Genomic DNA, 20,471 nt, shown 5'->3' on the forward strand with positions numbered 1-20,471 from the left:
AATATACTGTACCTGGCTAACCCACTAATCCTGCTTCATTGTACACCCTCCTGATCTTCTTGTGCAACACACACACACACACACACACACACACACACACACACACACACACACACTCACACACTCACAAACAAACTCACAGAGTCTTATTATTTTATTTTTGTGCAGGCACGTGGGTTACCTTTGGAGGACAGATAACGGATGAGGTAGGAGAGAAAACTTGAACACCTATACAGTCGCATGTAATCCAGACTCAAGATGAACAATGACAGAATAGGTGCACCAAGTAACAAACACAGACATCTTGAATACAGAGATTTTCAGTGTGTCAAGAGGTTATAAATGCCTGAAAAGTTCACTTTTAAATGCTAGCTAATATTATAAAAACATTAATGCCTCAGCTTTCTGTTCTTTGAGAATCCTCTGTAACAAAGTTATCGTTTATTTTTGTGTTCCATGTTTTGCAGTGCATCTTTGTGACCACAGCAAAATAGTTAGGAACATCACATCTAAAAGTGTCATGTGTTGGTTGTCTGCTGGTCTGCACTGACTAACACACTTTTTCCTCCTGCTCATGCAGGGGTTAATATACTGAACTGTAAATCTTTGGGCTTGGGAGGAATAACAAGTCATCCCCAGTCAAAAGAGCAAAACCCAAATCTAAAGTTATCACATTCATAACATGAGTTTGATGTGAGTCCACACCTTTACTTAGGACATTTCATTGCCTGTGATGTACTTTGTGATAAGTGCTAATCAGAGAAAGTATTTGTTATTGGTCCTTTAGTGCCTTTCTTGAAAACTTGACAGTAGCATGATAGGGGAAGAAAGACGGGGGAATAATATACAACAAAGGTCCCACTTTGAATTCAGCCAAGGGGTAGTGCGGTTCATTGTCACTGCCTTAAACCCTGACTCCCCAGACTTAAAGGCTCTAATTCAATGGCACAAGCACAACAGCTAGTGGCCCAAAGTGCAAAATGGCTCAGTAAAGTTGAATATAGATCAGAGAGTGTGATGACTAAAAAATACACTCATATTTTATTTCATATTTTATATTGTATTATATATTTCCATATGCCGAGAACAATAATCCTGTCTTCTTCTCAGGACTTCATTTTCTTTATCACAATCAAATAAATTAAGTTTGAGAAATGAATGCATGTGGTGGAGCTAATTAGTAATTAAAGGCTCTCTAAGTCTTCCTAAGCTTGAAAAGTTTTTGTCACATTCAGCAGACATCTCCGCTACATGTCATCTGAATATGCTGTGAAAAAGTCCAATCTCTGTAGGCAGCCCAGTCTCAGCATGTTCAGAGGACATGTAGCTAGCAGATCATAAGGAGATGTTTGCTGTATGTGACAAAAACTTTTCAAGCTTAGGAAGACTTAGAGAGCCTTTAATGATCTGACGTTATGTCCAGCAAATACTGCTTCAGTTTTTCACTAACCTACATACAGTCATGTATTATAATCATTCTGCATCATAACAGAATATTTTTACACAGTAAATAAAATATCCATTAATGTTCCATTTAAATTTAGCTTGTTATATAATGCAAGTTTCATTTGATTTGATTTGATTTTGCTTTATTGTCAGAAAACATTTGATATGTGTCAAGTGTCCCAGGGCATTAACGGTTCACATTAATACGCTTAAATACAGAACAAAATTAAGCCAAACAACAAAATCATACAACAAATTGAGCACAGCGTTAGTTCAGGAAGGACACAATGTCAAGTTCAGTTTACATCCCAGCTACAGCAGCTGATCTCAAACAGCCCAATCAACTGATGGATCAGCTGATTCCTCTCTATGCAACAATTTGGCAAATCTCATTCAAGGCGCCCTATTTAAACTGCTTTGGCCTGTCTACTGTTGTTGCTTTCTCTGCAAGCTGTTTTGCAACCCATCTCCACCCCAGCTCTTCCTTTTCATGTTGTGTCTGACTTATCAATGTCATTTCTGTTTGTCATTGATGCTTTCTCAGTTCTGTTCCTGGAGGTCTTTGCTGCTGCTCTCTCTGCCTTAAGGCTTTCCATGTAGGCGCATGTAAGGGCAGAGAGGTTTGCTCTCTAGGGATGCCACCCATCCTGTATGATATGGGATTGTTCCATATTGAAAAAAAAAAGTACTGTCCCTTACTAATTCCGTGCACACCCTACTCTACTGTATAAACCATGTTTTTTTTCCACATGCTTGGAATGACATGAGATACATTAAACCAAAAGAGTTTCGCAAGACATTACAGAGTGATATTAAATCAGAATTTGTAGAAGAGAATGTCACAGAATAACAGGTCTGTCACTCACCGTCATCATTGCCATGGTTACGGAGACTACGACAGTCTGGACAACAGTTAGCATGCTCACTGACCCGCTGGCTGGCTGGCTGGCTGGCTGGCTGGCAGGCAGACAGACAGACAGACAGACAGAGACTGACTGACTGACAGAGACAGACTGACTGACTGACTGCTGCTTGATAAAGTTATGTTAAAGTCCCTTTAAACTACTGAGCTCATGGATTTATAAAGCGTCACTTGTGCTTGATTCTGTTTTACATATCTCAGTCATTGTGGAGCTGGACACACTTACTCGAGCTTTGTTTACACTCCCACAGTGAGACATTAACTGATACAGAAAAACCCTTTAATCAGTTTGCATAGCGATATTTGTGTCCACTCATTAGATCAATTAAAAATACAGCAGAGAAGAATTGCAGTTTTACAGATTGTCTCGCACCAGTTCTCCCACAGAACAGCTGAAGTTATGCATTACCATTACGCACGGCTGTGGCTGTTAATAGCACACATACTCATACTCATTACTTGTTGATTGTTGTGAATTTGTGATTTCTTTCTGATTTTCTTTTTTTACCCTCTTACACTTCATTCACAAACACATGCACACAGACACATTGAAATCACTGACTTTTTTTTTATATCTTCCTTTTCCCTCTGGCATCCTACATGATAGATACATAAGATAGACATGTGCCTGTAGTTAATGTATATGTATTTTTAAAACATGTAAGATCACTCACTTCCTAAAAATATCCATCATCTCAATGTCACCTACACATCCACTAACCTACTCAAAGACACCCCCACACACACCTGTTCATACAGCTTTGCAGTATACTTGTTTTCGCCAGTACGCCCATCAGTTTCAGCCTGTGCTCTACTCGTTGTTTGCCTTATATTGTTTTATTTTGTTCTGATGTATTTATTTGCTCTTTATTTTTATTGTAGGTCTAGTTCTTACTTTATGTAATCTTCTTTCTTAACTGTGTATATGTCTCTACACCTGTTTTCACTTACTCTGTTATCACTGCATTACACAATTTAAAAAAGTCTTTACAAATTGCTGCACAATTCAGGATAAAATCAAAAGATTAACAGCATGGACATAATGGCTTGATTAAGATTATGAATGCACCTACAAGTAATATTTAGACAACACTGTGTAGACTGCAAAATAATAACATAATCACTAATATTGGCAAACCTACTAAACAAGGCCTGACTCTCAATCTCTCACTAAATTTATGTCCATCTTATCCCATTGTTCCCACCTGTCTATCTAACTTATGTTGCATGGACACAGTGATTCAAGGAGTTATCAGGAACTACTGTTCAGACTGTTTTGGTGTTCTCTCTTTCAGTCAATGGCCTATAGTAAATGTAAATTAAGTATGGCACTGATGTAACCTGTTAGAATTCGAAGTGGTGATGAGGTCTTAAAATGTAGGCTATGAATAGTTTCTTTAAAAAGTTCCTAAAAGGTTTAACTTTAGGATTCCTGCATATAGCCTTTCTGCCTTGCTTCTTCCAAATTTACAAAGTAGTTTATCTAAACAGACCAAACACTTTGCCCAAATTTGTGATCTGATGTTTTCATTCTTAATACAACTGATGCAACTGTTACTATAATTGACTCTTTTTTTCCCTTTACATTCATGGTGAGAGTACCAAGATCTTTCGACCTGGTGCATAAAAATACACTATCACTAATCTATCACCATCACTATCAATAAATCTGTCACTCCTGCACCTCCTGATTTAGCTGTTTGGTCGAATAAGGACTGCAGTAATTTTCTGTTGTTCTTTGTAGATAAGATTAATAATGTCGGGGCTAGCATTACCCCCTCTTCTACTCACTTTCTGCCAATCAACACAACCCCAGATTCCTATTCAAGACTGTTGACCAGTTAGTGAACCCAACCTATCCTTCTGCTCCTGCTCCTGCTGATTCTGATGCTGACTGTGAGAACTTTCCATTGTACTTTGCTGGTAAGGTGGAGTCAATAAGATTGGTATCACCCACCTTTTTTGCACCATGATTCCCTAAGCTCTTCCCCCCCCCATTACTCTGCCAGAGCTCCTAGAAACCATGTCACATAAGAAAGTTTCATCCCTCTTGACTATTCCTGCTAAGTTTTTAGTTGAGGTGACTGATTGTATTGGGCCCAGTTTGCTTTACATTGTTAAAAGTTCACAGTCTACTGGTTGTATCCTGGATTACTTTTCCACCAATATCACAGCACAGACAGCCCTTCTTAAAGTCACCAATGAACTCTTAATGAATGCTGACACAGGCATGTGCTCAATTCTTGTACTGCTGGACTTAAGTGCAGCCTTCGACACAATGTATCGTCATTCTTTTAGATAGACTGAGGCACTGGGTGGGTGTATCTGGTACTGCCCTAAACTGGTTTGCTTCATACTTGTCAGACAGGAAGTTTTGTGTGTCCGTTAACAATGTCATGTCATCCATTTCCCATATCAAGTACAGTGTGCCTCAAGACTCAAATGTTGGTCCTATCTTGTTCTCATTATACATGCTCCCCTTGGGTGATGTCATCCATCGACATGGTGTCTCTTTCCACTGTTACGCAGATGACACTCAGCTGTACCTTCCTGTTAAACCATCTGACCTCAGCATGCTGATTTCTCTACAGAACTGTCTGTGTGATATCAAAAATTGGATGTTGTTAAATTTTCTTCAGCTCAATTCTGATAAAACAGATATCCTTGTAATTGGGTCACAGCATATCACAAAGCAAATACTGCCATCCACTGGTTACTTGTCACAACACATAAAGACTGTTGCAAGATATCTTGGTGTCATGTTTGATAGTTATTTATGTTTTGAACAACATGTCACTAAGCTCGTCAAATCACCTCAGAAACATTGCTAAAATAAGATCTGTCACTAAGCTCGTCAAATCACCCCAGAAACATTGCTAAAATAAGATCTGTCTTTCAGAGATACAGAAACTATTAGGGCTGTAGTCAACCAAAGAAAATCTTGGTCGACTGAAGTCGTATATAATCTTCAACTAATCGATTAGTCATAGGAAAAAATAATATAATAAATTAGCCTAGCAACGAGTGGAGATTTCCTCTGTTCATATGAAGCCGGGATAAATCCCGAAGTATATATCCCTAAAGGATATATCACACACAAGACTTAAAATGCTATTTTAGTGGAGGCTTTACTGTCGTCATAATTTTTTGTTTCTTATCTGTGAAATACATGTAAATACAAGCTTTGTTTCCACTGAGGAAAATGATGTCAGTATACAGAAACAGACAGGTCTGCGTCACCGCGACGATGAGCGTTAGGGTGGCTGAGTTCAATGTTGTGTAAACAAAATGTGAAAATGGTTGGTGTTTTGAAAACACCCCCATTTTCACAGGTAACTTAGTCTGTCCCTCCCCCCGCTGCAGGAAATAATGGATTAATCCTGGAAAGCTATTGATGTAGTACTTTTCTCCTTATGAAAGTAACACGGCAATTATTCGACCAATAAGAATTTGATCAGATGAGAGCATATTGACCAAATAATCAACCAGGAGACCAGGAGACTACAGCCCTAGAAACGATTATACATGCTTTTATCTCTTCACGTCTTGATTATTGCAACAGTTTTTATTCCTGTCTTAATCAAAAAACCTTGCAACGACTTCAGACTGTTCAGAACTCAGCCACAAGGCTAAAACCACTAAAACCAAGAAGCACAACCACATCACACCAGTTTTTGGCCCAATCCCAATTCCTATTTTAACCCTCAATCTTAATTCTCAAGCTCAACCCTCAATCTCATTAGCCCTCAAAACCAAGTGTTAAGGGCTATCTTGTGACTTTAAAATGGCAAATACGTCTTAAAACTGTCAGGGGCAGCAATATGCCAAAACTCTGTCCAGTCTGTCAGTTCAAAGAAGAAGAAATATATGTCATCAGTAGTCGTCGATAAAAAGACGTGACGAGTTTTTTTTTTCAACACTTTATTTCAATTCTTGTACAAAACAAGCAGTGACAGATATGACCAGAACAAATATGCCAGGGTTAAGAGAAAAAAAAAAGAAAAAAAATGAACGAATAAATAAATAAATAAATAAAAAAGTTCAGCAGCTCAAAAATTAAATTGTTTACATATTTTCAGAGTCTATAGCTTTGGAGTTTGGGGAGTGCTGAATGGTTTCTAAGTATTGCTGCATTTCATTCATAAAAATTTTGAGCAAGAGTTTTCTGTTACAAAATTTACTCTTATGAATATGGAATTTCGCTAAGATAATAGATAGATTAATGATATAGAATTGTTTTTGTTTTGAAACGCTGACATCATAAAATCCAAACAGCACATCTTTGAACAGTAGCGAAAATAGAGCATAAATATACTCGAATATACTCGACAAAATCTTTCCAAAAAGTGACAGTATAGGGGCAGCTCCAAAACAAATGTACAGTTACCAAACAATAATCTTCGACAATGCCGTCTGCAGCTGTGCTGATTTCATATTGAAACAGAATGCTTGATCACTAGGGGAACAGTTGCCGTTGTGACTGAGAATTATGTTATGAATATGAACAGTTCACAAGTTACAAATTACTCACTCCCATAGGTTTTTTGGAGCCTGCTTGCTTTTTGTAAACTTGTCTTCATTGGTGGCCCTGAAATGAATCAGGGCTTGTGTTTTGTCTGGTGGCCCTGAAATGGAACAGAGATAACAACATTACTTTCTTTTATTTTTTACTTTTTTGGGCTACCTGTCAGATATTCGTTAAGTTATTAGTTTAGTTTCATGCAGTATTGCAAGTATTATCACAATGAATACTGTAGTCAACACCCAGCAGAACCGGTGAGGCTGTTTACACAGTCACACAAGTGTTATCTGGTGACTTTCATCCACGTTAACGTTTCACTATTTGGGTTATAAGTTGATATTCAACCAAATAACCTGTACCACAACAACTGACGTAACTTATTCAGCGGAAAGTCACCAGATAATACGATCACTAACATTAACCTGCAGCTGTAACGTTACCAGCTGCAGACTCTACGGCTACAGGAGATGACACCGTCTGGTCATCTTACAAAAATGTCGATGCAAACATTTCACGTATATTAAAACAACTTAACAACTACATTATCACTGAGAAAAATGACTTTTGTAACTGAATGACAGCATACTCGGTTATCAGAGAACCCGGGGTTACATGCGGCGGGGCAGGCAAGCTGTCGCCCACGACCAAAAATATGTGTGTTACGCTACAAAGAGATCTATAGTCCATAAAATGACGTTAAACAAAGATAATGCAATGGTTATCATAATTTTAAAACAACTATTAACGAGGAAAATACTCACATTGATAACTTGCTTCCTTACGCTTGTCGCCGCCATCTTGCATTGACTGAATCGTCTGCACTCAGCTGGGTTCGGCTGAGCTCGGCGGATGATATGCAAAGGATTCTGGGATAGCACAAGGGGTTGCCAAGGGTGGTCCTGGAAAAATCACAAAAGTGAGGGCCATTCAGCCCTTATTCTTGACCCTCAACTCAACACTCTGAGAATCGGGACAGCACTAGCACTTCGCCGGAGCGCGGATTTTTGAGACTGAGGGTTAAGATTGAGGGTTAAGATAGGAATTGGGATTGGGCCATTGTCACACCTCAGCTAGAGTCCTGACCATGGACTCAGCTTTCAAAGAAAATGGAACTACAGTTCCAGGAAGGCAATCCCAGAAGCATGTGGTAAGGTCTAAAGAATATGACAGATTACATCCTACACCTCCTCCTTGTCAAGTGCTCCTTAGCAGGTGAGCTTAACTATTTCTATGCTCGTTTTGTTGTGGCCGTGCTGTGGCTGTGTTGCCTGCTCTCTCCGGTTTTACGCCGGGCTCGGCTCCTTTCAAAGACTCCTTGCAAAGCACTCCTCCGGGGTTTTTTCGGACCTAATTGTATTGCGGAGTTTTGCACAGCAGCGACCGGATCTTTGCTCTCAAACCACAAAAAAATGTGATAGCACAACAGTCTCCTTCAGTACATTATTCTATGCTTTCTTTTGATTTTCACATTGGCTAGTCACCCTGTTTAATTTGTCTTCTGATTACATCAGAACCGCTGAAACAAGTTGTAGGGAGCCTCTGCAAGTAATTGGTTGCTGGCAGACACTCTGTGCTGCAATAAAATGGTTAATCAGCAGTGTTGTGCACTGTAGAGCCAATGTGCTGCTGGTTCTGCCAGCCTGAATAGAATATAATGTCTACTGTTGTGTACAGCATTTATAGACTGAGCTGAGTAGTGATGCGCGGGTCAACCCATAACCCGCGGGACCCGCGGGACCCGCAAATGGACCTGCGGGTCGGGCAGCAGTGATCGTCTGTTAAATCGGTCTGTAAATGATATTTTGACATTATTGGCTATCACTGATGCTGATGCGTTGAGCAGGTGACAGTCCGCGGCCGTTTTCAAAACACACTTGTGTCACGCACTCCAGAAGAAACTTGTTGAAACATTAAACAATAATTTATTGTACAACATGGGGGAAACAAACCACAGCCTCAGACGGATGCGCTCAAGCCTGTCGAGCACAAGCTCCGTTGGTAGGCGATACTATATTTTCACATTTTTAACAATGCAATTTAAAAGTTTTGATTTTTATTGATAACCTTCTTTTACCAACAACAAAAAGACTACATTTAGCACCAAAAAAATATGTAAAAAAAAAAAAAAATAATAATAAAAAAAAAAAAGTAATAAAAAACAAATATCGAATACCAGATTTTCATAACGAATACCTACCCATAGAAACGAATATTCGAATATCCAAATATTTGGGTACAGCCCTAGTGTTCACAACAATATTCAAACAGTTACTGGCTCAGTCTGTCATACCCACATGCAGAGTGTGTATTATACAATGACAATTGGGGGGGGGTCAACATTTTCTCCAGGGTGAAAAGGGAACCTAGTACAGTGCAGGCGCGTGCTTCAGTTAGCAGAAGTCTTACAATCCTTACAGTATCTTGCTTGTTTAACAAAATGTCACCAACAAAGTATTCTAGATCTAAACTGCCAGCAAGTCAGACCCCCCCCCCCCACACACACACACACACACACACACACACCCTAGTAGACCATCATTTCTGCTCAAATACAGATCCACACAATGCTGAACCAGAACCAAAAACACTATCAACATGCCAAAGAGGATGGCAGATGCGTTAACATACAGGCTCTAGACCTGTACCTGACTAACATGAAAGGCATCATCCACCCAATAATCTAAACGTGTCAGCTGTTTTCTTACTTTGAAAATCGTTAAATAGTAAAAATAAAGCAACATTCCACATTGTAGATCCTGTACTTGTCCCAATATTGAAATGAATGGATAAGACAGGACTCACTCTATAGGCTCAGAAGCCTGGGCTAGAGTGACTCTCATCTATTCCATTAATTCAGAAGTGAGAAACATATGGATCATGTAGAATAAGGATTTATTTTTCTATTAGACTATTTTCAAGGTAAGAGAACAGCTCACAAAGTTTTATTTGGGGGTGGTCTATGCCTAATTTTATTTTTATTTTTCTATTTTAACTTTTTAACTCTTTCTTCTGTATTAATATTTTTATATTGCCTTTGTGTTGCTTCTACATTTTTACCAAATTGATACTGATGTTGATATTTGTATGTAAAGCACTACGAGTCACCTTTTTCAGTCACGTTTTTAAAATACACTATATAAATAAAGTTGCCTTGCCAAATCAGTCTTACCTTAAAAAAGGGCCCACAGAGGTTTGGGTTGCCTCTCCTGAGCTTTCCTCCCTGTCACTTCTTCCACCACTGTCTATAACTTACTGATGTCAAAACCTAGCGTTATCTTTGCAACTAGCTAACGTTAATCCATTGTCCCACTGCTTGACTGAGCACCAGTGTAAGCTAACATTATATATGACACCTTACACTGAAATGCCAAGCCATAGACACACTTTAGCATTCATCTGTAGTCAAGACACCTGACACAATATAATTCTGAAACTCTGAAAGTGAGAAAGTAAAGTGTATTAAATTAACTAGATTAACGTAGATCATCGTACAGCGCCGGTGTGTTTTGGCCTTTATCCTTTCTACCCCTTTTTCCTGTCACTCTTTGTCCATACCATCAATAAAGGCCAAACGTATTATCTTAAAAAAATATGACATATGGCTGCACAAAGGCTGGGATGGTTTGGTCTAAGAACTAAGAACACCCAGGGAACCTACCACAAGTATTTCTATGTCACAGACTGGGAACTGTTCTGGGAGTACTGCAGAGACAGAATTGACAACCCAGTCTCACTCCTTAGTCATTAAAAACTGACACTTGGTCAGTGACTTCAATCAATCAATCAATTTTATTTATAAAGCCCAATATCACAAATCACAATTTGCCTCACAGGGCTTTACAGCATATGACATCCCTCTGTCCTTAAGACCCTCACAGCGGATAAGGAAAAACTCCCCAAAAAAACCCCTTTAACGGGGAAAAAAAACGGTAGAAACCTCAGGAAGAGCAACTGAGGAGGGATCCCTCTTCCAGGACGGACAGACGTGCAATAGATGTCGTACAGAACAGATCGGCATAATAAATTAACAGTAATCCATATGACACAATGAGACAGAGAGAGAGAGAGAGAGAGATGCAGGTAATGACAGTAGCTTACAACAACATTAATGAAAGTAATAATATTATAGTTATAGTTCTGGCTACTGTGGTACAATATGTTGAAAGTATGTATTAATATCTGACAGTATACTTGTGTGACAATAGTCATATGTGTATAATAACAACAGTAGAAGTATGACTAATGACTAATGATGGCAGCAGCAGCAGGAGGCATCTGGCAGGACCACGGCAGCAGCACAACCACACACGTCACGCTGTCCAGGCACCGCTGCGATATGAGTTAATCTGAGAGACAGTGGAGCACAAAGGCTCCGGAGAAGAAGCCGAGTTAATGACATCCAGAATGGCCGAGTTAGCAAGATGCAGTAATAGGATGAGAGAGAGAGAGAGAGAGAGAGAGAGAGAGGGAGCCCGGTGTATTATAGGGGGTCCTCCGGCAGACTAGGCCTAAGTCAGCCTAACTAGGGGCTGGTACAGGGCAAGCCTGAGCCAGCCCTAACTATAAGCTTTATCAAAGAGGAAAGTCTTAAGTCTAGTCTTAAATGTGGAGACGGTGTCTGCCTCCCGGACCGCAACAGGAAGATGATTCCACAGGAGAGGAGCCTGATAGCTGAAGGCTCTGGCTCCTGATCTGCTTTTGGAGACTTTAGGGACCACGAGTAACCCTGCGTTCTCAGAGCGCAGTGTTCTGGTGGGATAATATGACACTATGAGCTCTCTAAGATATGACGGAGCTTGACCATTTAGAGCTTTATAAGTTAACAGTAGGATTTTAAATTCAATTCTGGATTTTACAGGGAGCCAGTGCAGAGAAGCTAAAACGGGAGAAATATGATCTCGTTCTGGGTTCTGGGTTTAGACACTTACTTTTATGTTGGCATAATATGCGGCCGGTTGCTGCTATTGTTAATGGCACCCATCAGCATCAGGGGGTAATGTGGCGGTACCACTGACTTTCACCCACAAGGCCGGTGTTTGCTCACAGGACGCAAACACCCGTTAGATGACATTTTTTTTTAACTCTTTCCTAATCCCCTAACCCAAAACCCACCCACATGCTTTTGTTGCCTAAACTCTACCACATGCATGTCTTGGCAAACTGTAACCACATGTCTTTTTAGCTGAAGGAATGGGTTGTATCACAGTGTTGTACCGACATAGTGCATTTATTTTGAACAAGACTGTATGCAAACTGTACATTTCCTCTGAAAACGGAAAACACTGCATGTAACAGGCAGAATTTGATACGGCACCCCAGAATGTCAACAACCAACGCACCTAAGGTACCTTGTATGTCATATCTCCAGGTAGAAAGTCCATGACCAAACGTCAATGTGTGACGAGGTCAGAGTGAGAATGTGTTTAAATTGAGAGTCTCCCCTACTGCATAACAGATGACATCTGTAAGAAAGCCTGCCTAACTTAGTTAACACGTGGTGCCACTATGACTGCTGCTGTCCAGGTCTGGACATTCCTTTAAGTTTTTATCCACTGTTTGGCTGTCAGTGAACATAATTTAAGTTATGTTTCTATAGTACTTCAATTCAGCAATATAAGTCATTGATCACTAAGGATCCTCTCTCCTGTCCTGACTTTTTGACTGGAATCCAGTGGCAGCTGGCCAGTAGAGGGTGCAATGGCACCGCCCCATCATTTCCTACATCTCAGATCTTCATTGAATTAAGCTGACTTAAAGTGCATTGAAATATATAATGTTCTTTTGATGGGTAAGGTATATATATAAGTGAAACGTAAAATGTGCCATAAAATATACATTAAAAAATGTCTAAAGTTAATGATAGGTCACATATTTCCAGCTGGGGCATGAGAATCTTTGCCTATTTGCTCACGTTTTAAGTTGTATGTGTGCAGTTCACTCCTCTTCAATACAAGAGATAGAAGCTTGTGGGGGTGCAGGGCTCCTGCACTGGCTCAGAGCCTCAATGCTTTTTATGTTCGATTTGATGTTCATGATTTTAGAAGTAAAGACTCTGAAATCGGAAACAGACTTCTGGTGGGCCCTCCTTTAAATCCTTTTTTGGATGAACAGTGTCATCAAGTGTTTTAAAAAGGTGTAAACCTAGAAATAGTCCTGGTACGGACAACATTGGTGGTCACCTTCTAAGGACCTGTGCAGAGCAGCTAGGCCCCATTTTTAATTACATATTCAATTTATCTCTTATCCAGCAGAGGGTGCCCTCTCTCTGGAAGCAGTCCACTGTTGTGCCTGTTGCCAAGAGCAGCAGTCCAAAATTGCTTCACGACTTTAGAGCCATTGCTCTAACCTCCTTGATTATGAAGCAGTTTGAAAAACTAGTTAAGACAGAGCTTGTGGTCAAAACTGAGAGCCTGTTAGACCCTCTCCAATTTGCGTATAGGGCTGGAAGGGGCATTCAAGACGCAACGTCACTTTATTCAACCTTCTACATAAGCATCTAGAAGGTAATAAAAACCACACCAGGCTACTTTTCATTGATTTTTCATCAGCATTTAACACCATCCAGCCGCATGTCCTGGTAGAAAAGCTATTGGTTACTTTTGATTTGGATCCATGTTTGGTGGGTTGGATTCTTGATTTTCTAACAAACAGATCTCAATGAGTTAGAGCAGCCTCCTGCTGCTGCTGTTATCATTAGTCATACTTCTACTGTTATTATACACATGATTATTGTCACACATGTATACTGCTAGATATTATATTATTAATTATAATATTATTACTTTAATTAATGTTGTTGTAAGCTACTGCCATTACCATCTATCCTGCATCTCTCTCTCTCTCTCTGTCTCATTGTGTCATACGGTTTACTGTTAATTTATTATGCTGATCTGTTCTGGACGACATCTATTGCTCGTCTGTCCATCCTGGAAGAGGGATCCCTCCTCAGTTGCTCTTCCTGAGGTTTCTACCGTGCCCTGTGAGGCAAATTGTGATTTGTGATATTGGGCTTTATAAATAAAATTGAATTGAAGGGATACCATCCAGCATTCTGTCATCCTCTACTGGCTCGCCTTTTTTGATTATTTGTTGGTATGGTAATCTTTTTATCAAGAATAAGAATTCCCTCTGGAAAATTGTGAAAGTGGCCTCTAAGGTAGCCGGCATCCAATTGGATAGCCTAGATTACATCTTTAACAGACAGGTGCTCTTGAAAGCTCTGTCTATTTGCACGCATGATGTTCACCCACTCATTTATCAATATAGGCTCCTTCCATCCGGCCTTCACCTGTGTGTCCCACTGGCCACTAAAAACAGGTACAAATACTCTTTTGTTCCTATCTCTATCCGAGCATTGAATGCTGCTGAGGGAAGGAAGTAATGTCGTTCATTATTATTATTATTATATATCTTAAATTATTCATTGTTGTTTGTTGTTGTTATCATTGTTTATGCTGTGTATTGACTGGCACATGTTTCTTGATCGCTCCTTTGAGAGATTGCACTTTTCCAGACACTGTGTGTTTTATTGTCACTCTGTGCACTTTACTGGTCACTGTGCCCAGAACTCGTATGGTATTTATTATTTTTTAGCTTATTTAGTATCCTACTATTAAATGGAGAAACCTCTGTCCCTCCCTCCGTCCGTCCGTCATCATCCGTTTTTCTCTGGACTGCTTTGACCTACTTCTCTGAACTTGCACGTAGGCTTTCATGTTGGTCATGTGCAGACAGCCACAATACCGTTTTTGCATTTTTCCCACATTTCTACTGTTCATATTCACGTTTTTGTCCACTGCATATTCATACTGTCAGCACCATTAGCAGGTAACGCAAGTAGGGGACAGCAATGGGCCACATCAGAGAGATAATCCTTCTCCTCAAGGTAGGCCAGTAGATGGCACAGCTGCTTTCACCCCATCTCATATCCAGCCAATGTGCTCTCTAGCCCCTGGATTTTGTCCATCCATCATCATCCCAACTTCTGAGCATAATGCATCTCCGTGCATCTGCTCAAGAAAACATGGATGCCCACAGGAAAATGATGTTCGGCAAGTTTACGACAAGCAATTACAGAGGACCTACACCAATACCCAACAGTGCCAGAAGCTAAGAGAAATGGCGTATAAAGCAAGTCAACTGTCCTGCTTATCTTTGCTCGTTGAATAACTAAAACATTGCGTAAATCTGTGTCGAGCATGATTAGCATAGTGTTAACCACTAAAGTCAACAGCATAATGTTGTAGAACTTGTGTGTAAAAAAGGAGGTGGCTGTAATTAAGTAGCTGTAACTGTATATAATAATCACAAACCACCAATAAGGTAACTTGAATTCTTTGTTACGAGGGTGAGCAGTACTTAATGAACCACAATTACAGAGGCTGCAACAAGAAACATTTATTGTACAAAGATATGCGTATAGGCTAAAACTGATGGTAGAAAATGTCTCTTTAAAAATGGGGGAAGGTCTTAAAAAGGGCAAGATAAAACAGTCTTAAAATTAATCAGTCCAAGAGGGCTCACTGTTGTGCTCCAAGTCCTTGCTTTAGCGCCCTCTATCCAGTTGACATCGGTCAGGCCCACACCGCCAAGGGTCCCTCTTCTCTACTCCTGGAACCAAGTAAAATAGCCAGCAGTCTGCACTTCATAGACAGGGATATGTCAATTGCAAGCAGCTTCACCAACAGACAGTGAACTGGTTGTAAGGAACTCACAGCTTTGGGCAGAAACTCCTACTTCTGCCAGTTGTGTTCAAAGGCCTCCAGTACACTGCTGGTTTCAGTCGTCTGGCCTGCTCTCACCCCTCGCCAAGGCCTCCTCTGCTTGCAAGGTGTGTGGGTCCTGTCAACAATAATGAGTCCACCCTGCTGCTCTGTCTATATAGGTGGAGGGGAAACAATCCCCTGAGTCACCATTGGCCAGTGTGGCCAGCCTGCAGCAGTTGATTGGCTAATGCAGCTTTCAGTCCATGTCTGCAATCACTGCCTCTATTGTGTTCAGCTGTGTCCAGTTAACTCAAGCATGCATGCAAATATATTCAAAACAAGAAAATGCTGCAGTCAAAACAATAACAATAACTAAAGACAGCAACTAAACAGAAACATGCAAATAAAATGCTGAACATACATGTTGATAAACAAAATACTCAAAACACAGCAAACAATGGTTTCAACTGAAGACAGCAACAAAACACAGCATAGTACTCTGTACTCAGCATGGCATGTGTGCATTTGTTTTGCTATTGAGTGGCAGGTGACACCTTGTATGGTAGCTTCAGCCACTAGTGTGTGAATGTGTATGTCAATGGACGAATGTGACTTGTAGTGTAAAAGCTCCTTGAGTGGTTGTGAGACTAGAAAAGCACTATACAAGTGCAGTCCATTTACCATTTACCATTTACTTTGTATTAGTCTTGTTCCCTGTTGCAGAGTTTTCCCCGATCTTAATTGGTTTTCATTGTTTTAAGTCTGTTTAATCCGTGCAGCTAAGATCGAAATAACTTTTGAGCTTCTAAAAGCAATATTTTAACAAGACTTACCTAACTACCGACAAGGACGCCTGTCATCAAGGTTTCAAATCACCAAGACAGACTTCACTGAAGATTACCAGCAGAGACAAATGTCCAGAAACACAGCCATACCAGCAATGCCCTCTCAGGACTGCGAACTACTTCAAAAAGCAAATAGAGAAATCACTAACCTGAAAGAATATATTCGACATCTCTCTAATGAGCTGAGGAAAAAAGACTCTTCTTATCAGTTTCATGGAGGTCGCTTCTGGGCAGTCTCGATGGATTTCCCCGCTCAGCACAGCCGCCCGGGACACAGCTCTGTGGGACCTCTACACTAGTCAACTGCTCTCCTCCTGCTTAACACCCAACCACCAGTCATCCTGAGCCGAAGTGGTGGTCTGGGGCCGCAAGGAATACTTGGACGGGGCTACCTCTCAGCCTCGCCTATCCCTCTCTCCTTTCCAAACATTTTATTGAGAGTGAAGTCTAGTATGCACAATCCATTAATTAATTTACAAATATAAAGGTTACTAAAATATAAATACAAATATAATATAGACCATCAGTAATTGATATACATAACTTACACGAACATCAATCTCAATTACGAAACTGACAGAAAAAAAAAACACCATAGTGAAAAAACTATAGAGAACAAAAAAAAGAAGAAAAAAAAGAAGAAAAGAAATTATCGATAAATTATACACTACAATAAATAAATAAATAGGTAGATAAATAGATACATTTATTTCCCACACCCCACCTCCCCTACTACACCACCCAGAGGATCTACTTTATAGCAGTAACAGAAACTACCTATAAGCAGAGTTAAGCTCTGCTACTTGGCCTCTCAAGATAGTGAATAAAAGGTTGCCAAATTGCATCAAATAAATTCACCTGATCATTCCTAATATATCTAATCCTCTCCAGCTCAGAGATATTGACAAGATCATTAAGCCACATTTTGACATGTGGACATTCTTTACCCTTCCATAGCATCAGCAAGCATTTCTTGGCAGATATAAGACAATAGCTAATAAATTGTCTATGGGCCGGTGTGAAATTATTTAATCTTTCTAGGGTATTGAAAATAATAGCTTGCACCTCTAGCTCAATTCTAGAGTCCAGAATATTTGAGATTGTGTCAAGAATGTTGCTCCAATACATATTAATCTTAGGACACATTAAGTAAAAATGTACAAGAGTGGCGTCATTAGACTGACACTTATCGCACAGAGAGGAAACAGAGGGAAACCATTTATTAATCTTAGATTTGGAAATATGTAGTCTGTGTACTATTTTAAATTGCATTAAACAGTGTCTGACATTGATAGAACATTGATTAATTTGTTTTAAACTCTGGTTCCATTGCTCCTCTGTAATCTGGATATTTAGATCTTTTTCCCATTTCTCTCTAATGCGAGATGTGTCAACCTTTTCATCCTGCAAAAGCATATATAATGTTGATACCAGACGGGGAGTACATGGTGACATTGTGACAACTGATCTAAAGGTAGAGTCTCTTATAGTGTCATAGGATGGTATATACTTCTGAACATAATCTCTAATCTGAAGATATCTGAAAAAATTGCATCCAGGTAGTTTAAATTTATCAACCAGTTGTTGAAATGAAGCAAAATTCCTATCAATATACAGATCTAGTAATGTTTGGATTCCACACTTTTCCCAAATTTTAAAGGCAACATCCAGAGTGGATGGCACAAATGAGGGATTTCCATAAATTGGCATCAGAGGAGCCAGAGAGCTGAGATTGAAATGTTTATTTAGTTGCTTCCAAATGCGAATTGATGCAGATATTATTTCGTTACCCTGATATTTTGATTTGGGAAGTCTGGAAGGTGATAAGAGAATGGCCCCTGGATTATATGGTGAACAGTCTTCTCTTTCTAATAGCAACCATTTATGTGAGGCAGTAATAGAGTGAAAGTAGTACATCCATACACGGACATTTACAGCCCAATAGTAACGGTTAAAGTTGGGTAAAGCTAAGCCTCCCGCTGTCTTAGATTTACATAGATGGGTCTTTTGTATTCTGGGACGTTTGTTATTCCAGAGAAATTGGGATATAATGGAATCCAGTTTTGAGAAAAAGGCCTTTGTTAAATAAATCGGAAGATTTTGAAATAGGTAAAGCAATTGGGGTAAGCAAACCATTTTAATTGCATTCACTCTGCCTATGAGAGAGAGAGGCAGAGTCTTCCAGTATTTTATACGTGACTGTAATCGAGAAATGAAAGTAATAAAATTTTCTTTAAATAAATCGTGGGTATCGTAGGTAGGTGAATTTATTAAGAGTCACTTTAAAAGGTAAGGTGTTTAATATATCTAGGTTGTGCAATCTGACAGGCATAAGTTCACTCTTATTCCAGTTAATACGGTATCCAGAAAAATTTCCAAAAATAGTAATAATTTCTAATGCTTGTGGAATGCTCACCTTTGGATTTTTTATGTACAATAATATATCATCCGCATATAAAGAAATCTTGTTTTGTGTTGTGTCTGTGTCATAACCATAAATAAGAGGTTCACTTCGTATTTTCTCAGCTAATGGTTCTATCGCTAGTGCGAATAGAAGAGGCGAGAGCGGACAACCTTGTCGTGTCCCTCTGTATAATACAAATTCAGGGGATATTATTTGATTTGTCAGAATTCTGGCCCTTGGACTTTTGTAAAGTAATTGGATCCATTTAATAAAGTCTTTACCTAAATTAAATTTATGAAGTACACTAAAAAGATAATTCCATTCAAGTTGGTCAAACGCTTTTTCTGCATCAAGTGCAGCAATAACTAGGTCCTCCTCAGGTTTTCGTGTAGTATATAATACATTAAAGAGACGCCTCAAATTAAAAAAAGATTGCCGGTTAGGAATAAATCCAGTCTGATCAGGCGTGAATGATTTTGCTGATAACTTTATTCAGTCTCAGGGCCAGAACCTTGGCAAATGCATCTAAATTAAGCAAGGATAACAGACGATACGAACCCACCCTCTTAGGAATGACAGTTATAACTGCCTTGCACATAGTTTGTGGAGATTCTTCATTCTCCACTGCATAAGTAATGACTTTATGGAGGTATGGAAGGATAGTTACTGACATTTTTTTTAAAAATTCTGTGGTAAAGCCGTCAGGCCCCGGAGCCTTGCCGTTCTTCAATCCTTTAACTGTGAACTGTATTTCTTCTAAGGTAACAGTTTTATTTAAGAAGTCTATATCTTCTTGGTTAAGGCTTGGAAGGTTACAGCCATTTAAAAAATTCTGAATAGAAATAGGATCCTTTTTAGACCTGGAACGATATAATTCTCTATAAAATTCAAAGAATTGATTATTGATTTCTTTACCTGTATAAAATAGTTTCCCTGTGCTATTTTTAATTCTCTGTATTGTACAGTCACTTTCTATTTTAAGTGTGTTTTAAGTTGTCTAGACAGCAAGTTATGTACTTTTTCCCCATATTCAAAAAATGTTTCCTTCATATACCACAAGGATTTAGTTATGTTAGAAGTAAAGATTTTGAACAACAAGATCTTCCTGTATAGTTCTCTGGAAGGATTTTGAGCATTGTTTTTATCCAGTTTTTTGATCTGTTGTTCCAAATTCTGTAGTCTTTCCTTATTTATTTTATTTCTAAAAGCCTCATTAGAAATGATATGCCCCCTCAGAACAGCTTTTAGACTGTCCCATAGCAGTAATGGTGAGACATCAGGGCCATCATTAGTCTCATAGAAAGTCTTTATGTGAGTTTCTAGAGTAGAACAAAACATAGGATCTGTGAGGAGTGTGGGATTCAGTCACCATCTCTTATGTTTTGCAGTGTTGTCTTCCATTTGTACAGTAAAAGAGAGGGCTGCATGATCTGAAATTGTTATGGTATGATATTTTACATTTTGTACATTAGGGAGCAGTTTAGTGTCTACAAGGAAATAATCAATCCTACTGTATGTGTTATGCACTGGAGAAAAAAAAGAATATTCTCGGCCTGTAGGATTTATAACCCTCCAAATATCTACTAAATTGGAATTGTTAATAAAAGAGGTAAGAAATTCAGCTGTT

The 20,471-nt window shown here is 39.3% G+C and overlaps 1 protein-coding gene across 1 annotated transcript in view; it reads left to right on the forward strand.

Moving 5' to 3' along the window:
* The window catches only part of LOC117258763 (voltage-gated potassium channel subunit beta-2-like), a 221,063-nt gene that overhangs the window by 143,209 nt on the left and 57,383 nt on the right, over positions 1-20,471 (forward strand). The window contains exon 4 of the mRNA XM_078170444.1: positions 169-206. Coding sequence (XP_078026570.1) covers positions 169-206 — 38 coding nt within the window. The remainder of the gene's footprint in view (positions 1-168; positions 207-20,471) is intronic.

This window comes from Epinephelus lanceolatus, chromosome 8 (assembly GCF_041903045.1).
Source record: "Epinephelus lanceolatus isolate andai-2023 chromosome 8, ASM4190304v1, whole genome shotgun sequence".
Taxonomy (NCBI): Eukaryota; Metazoa; Chordata; class Actinopteri; order Perciformes; family Serranidae; genus Epinephelus; species Epinephelus lanceolatus.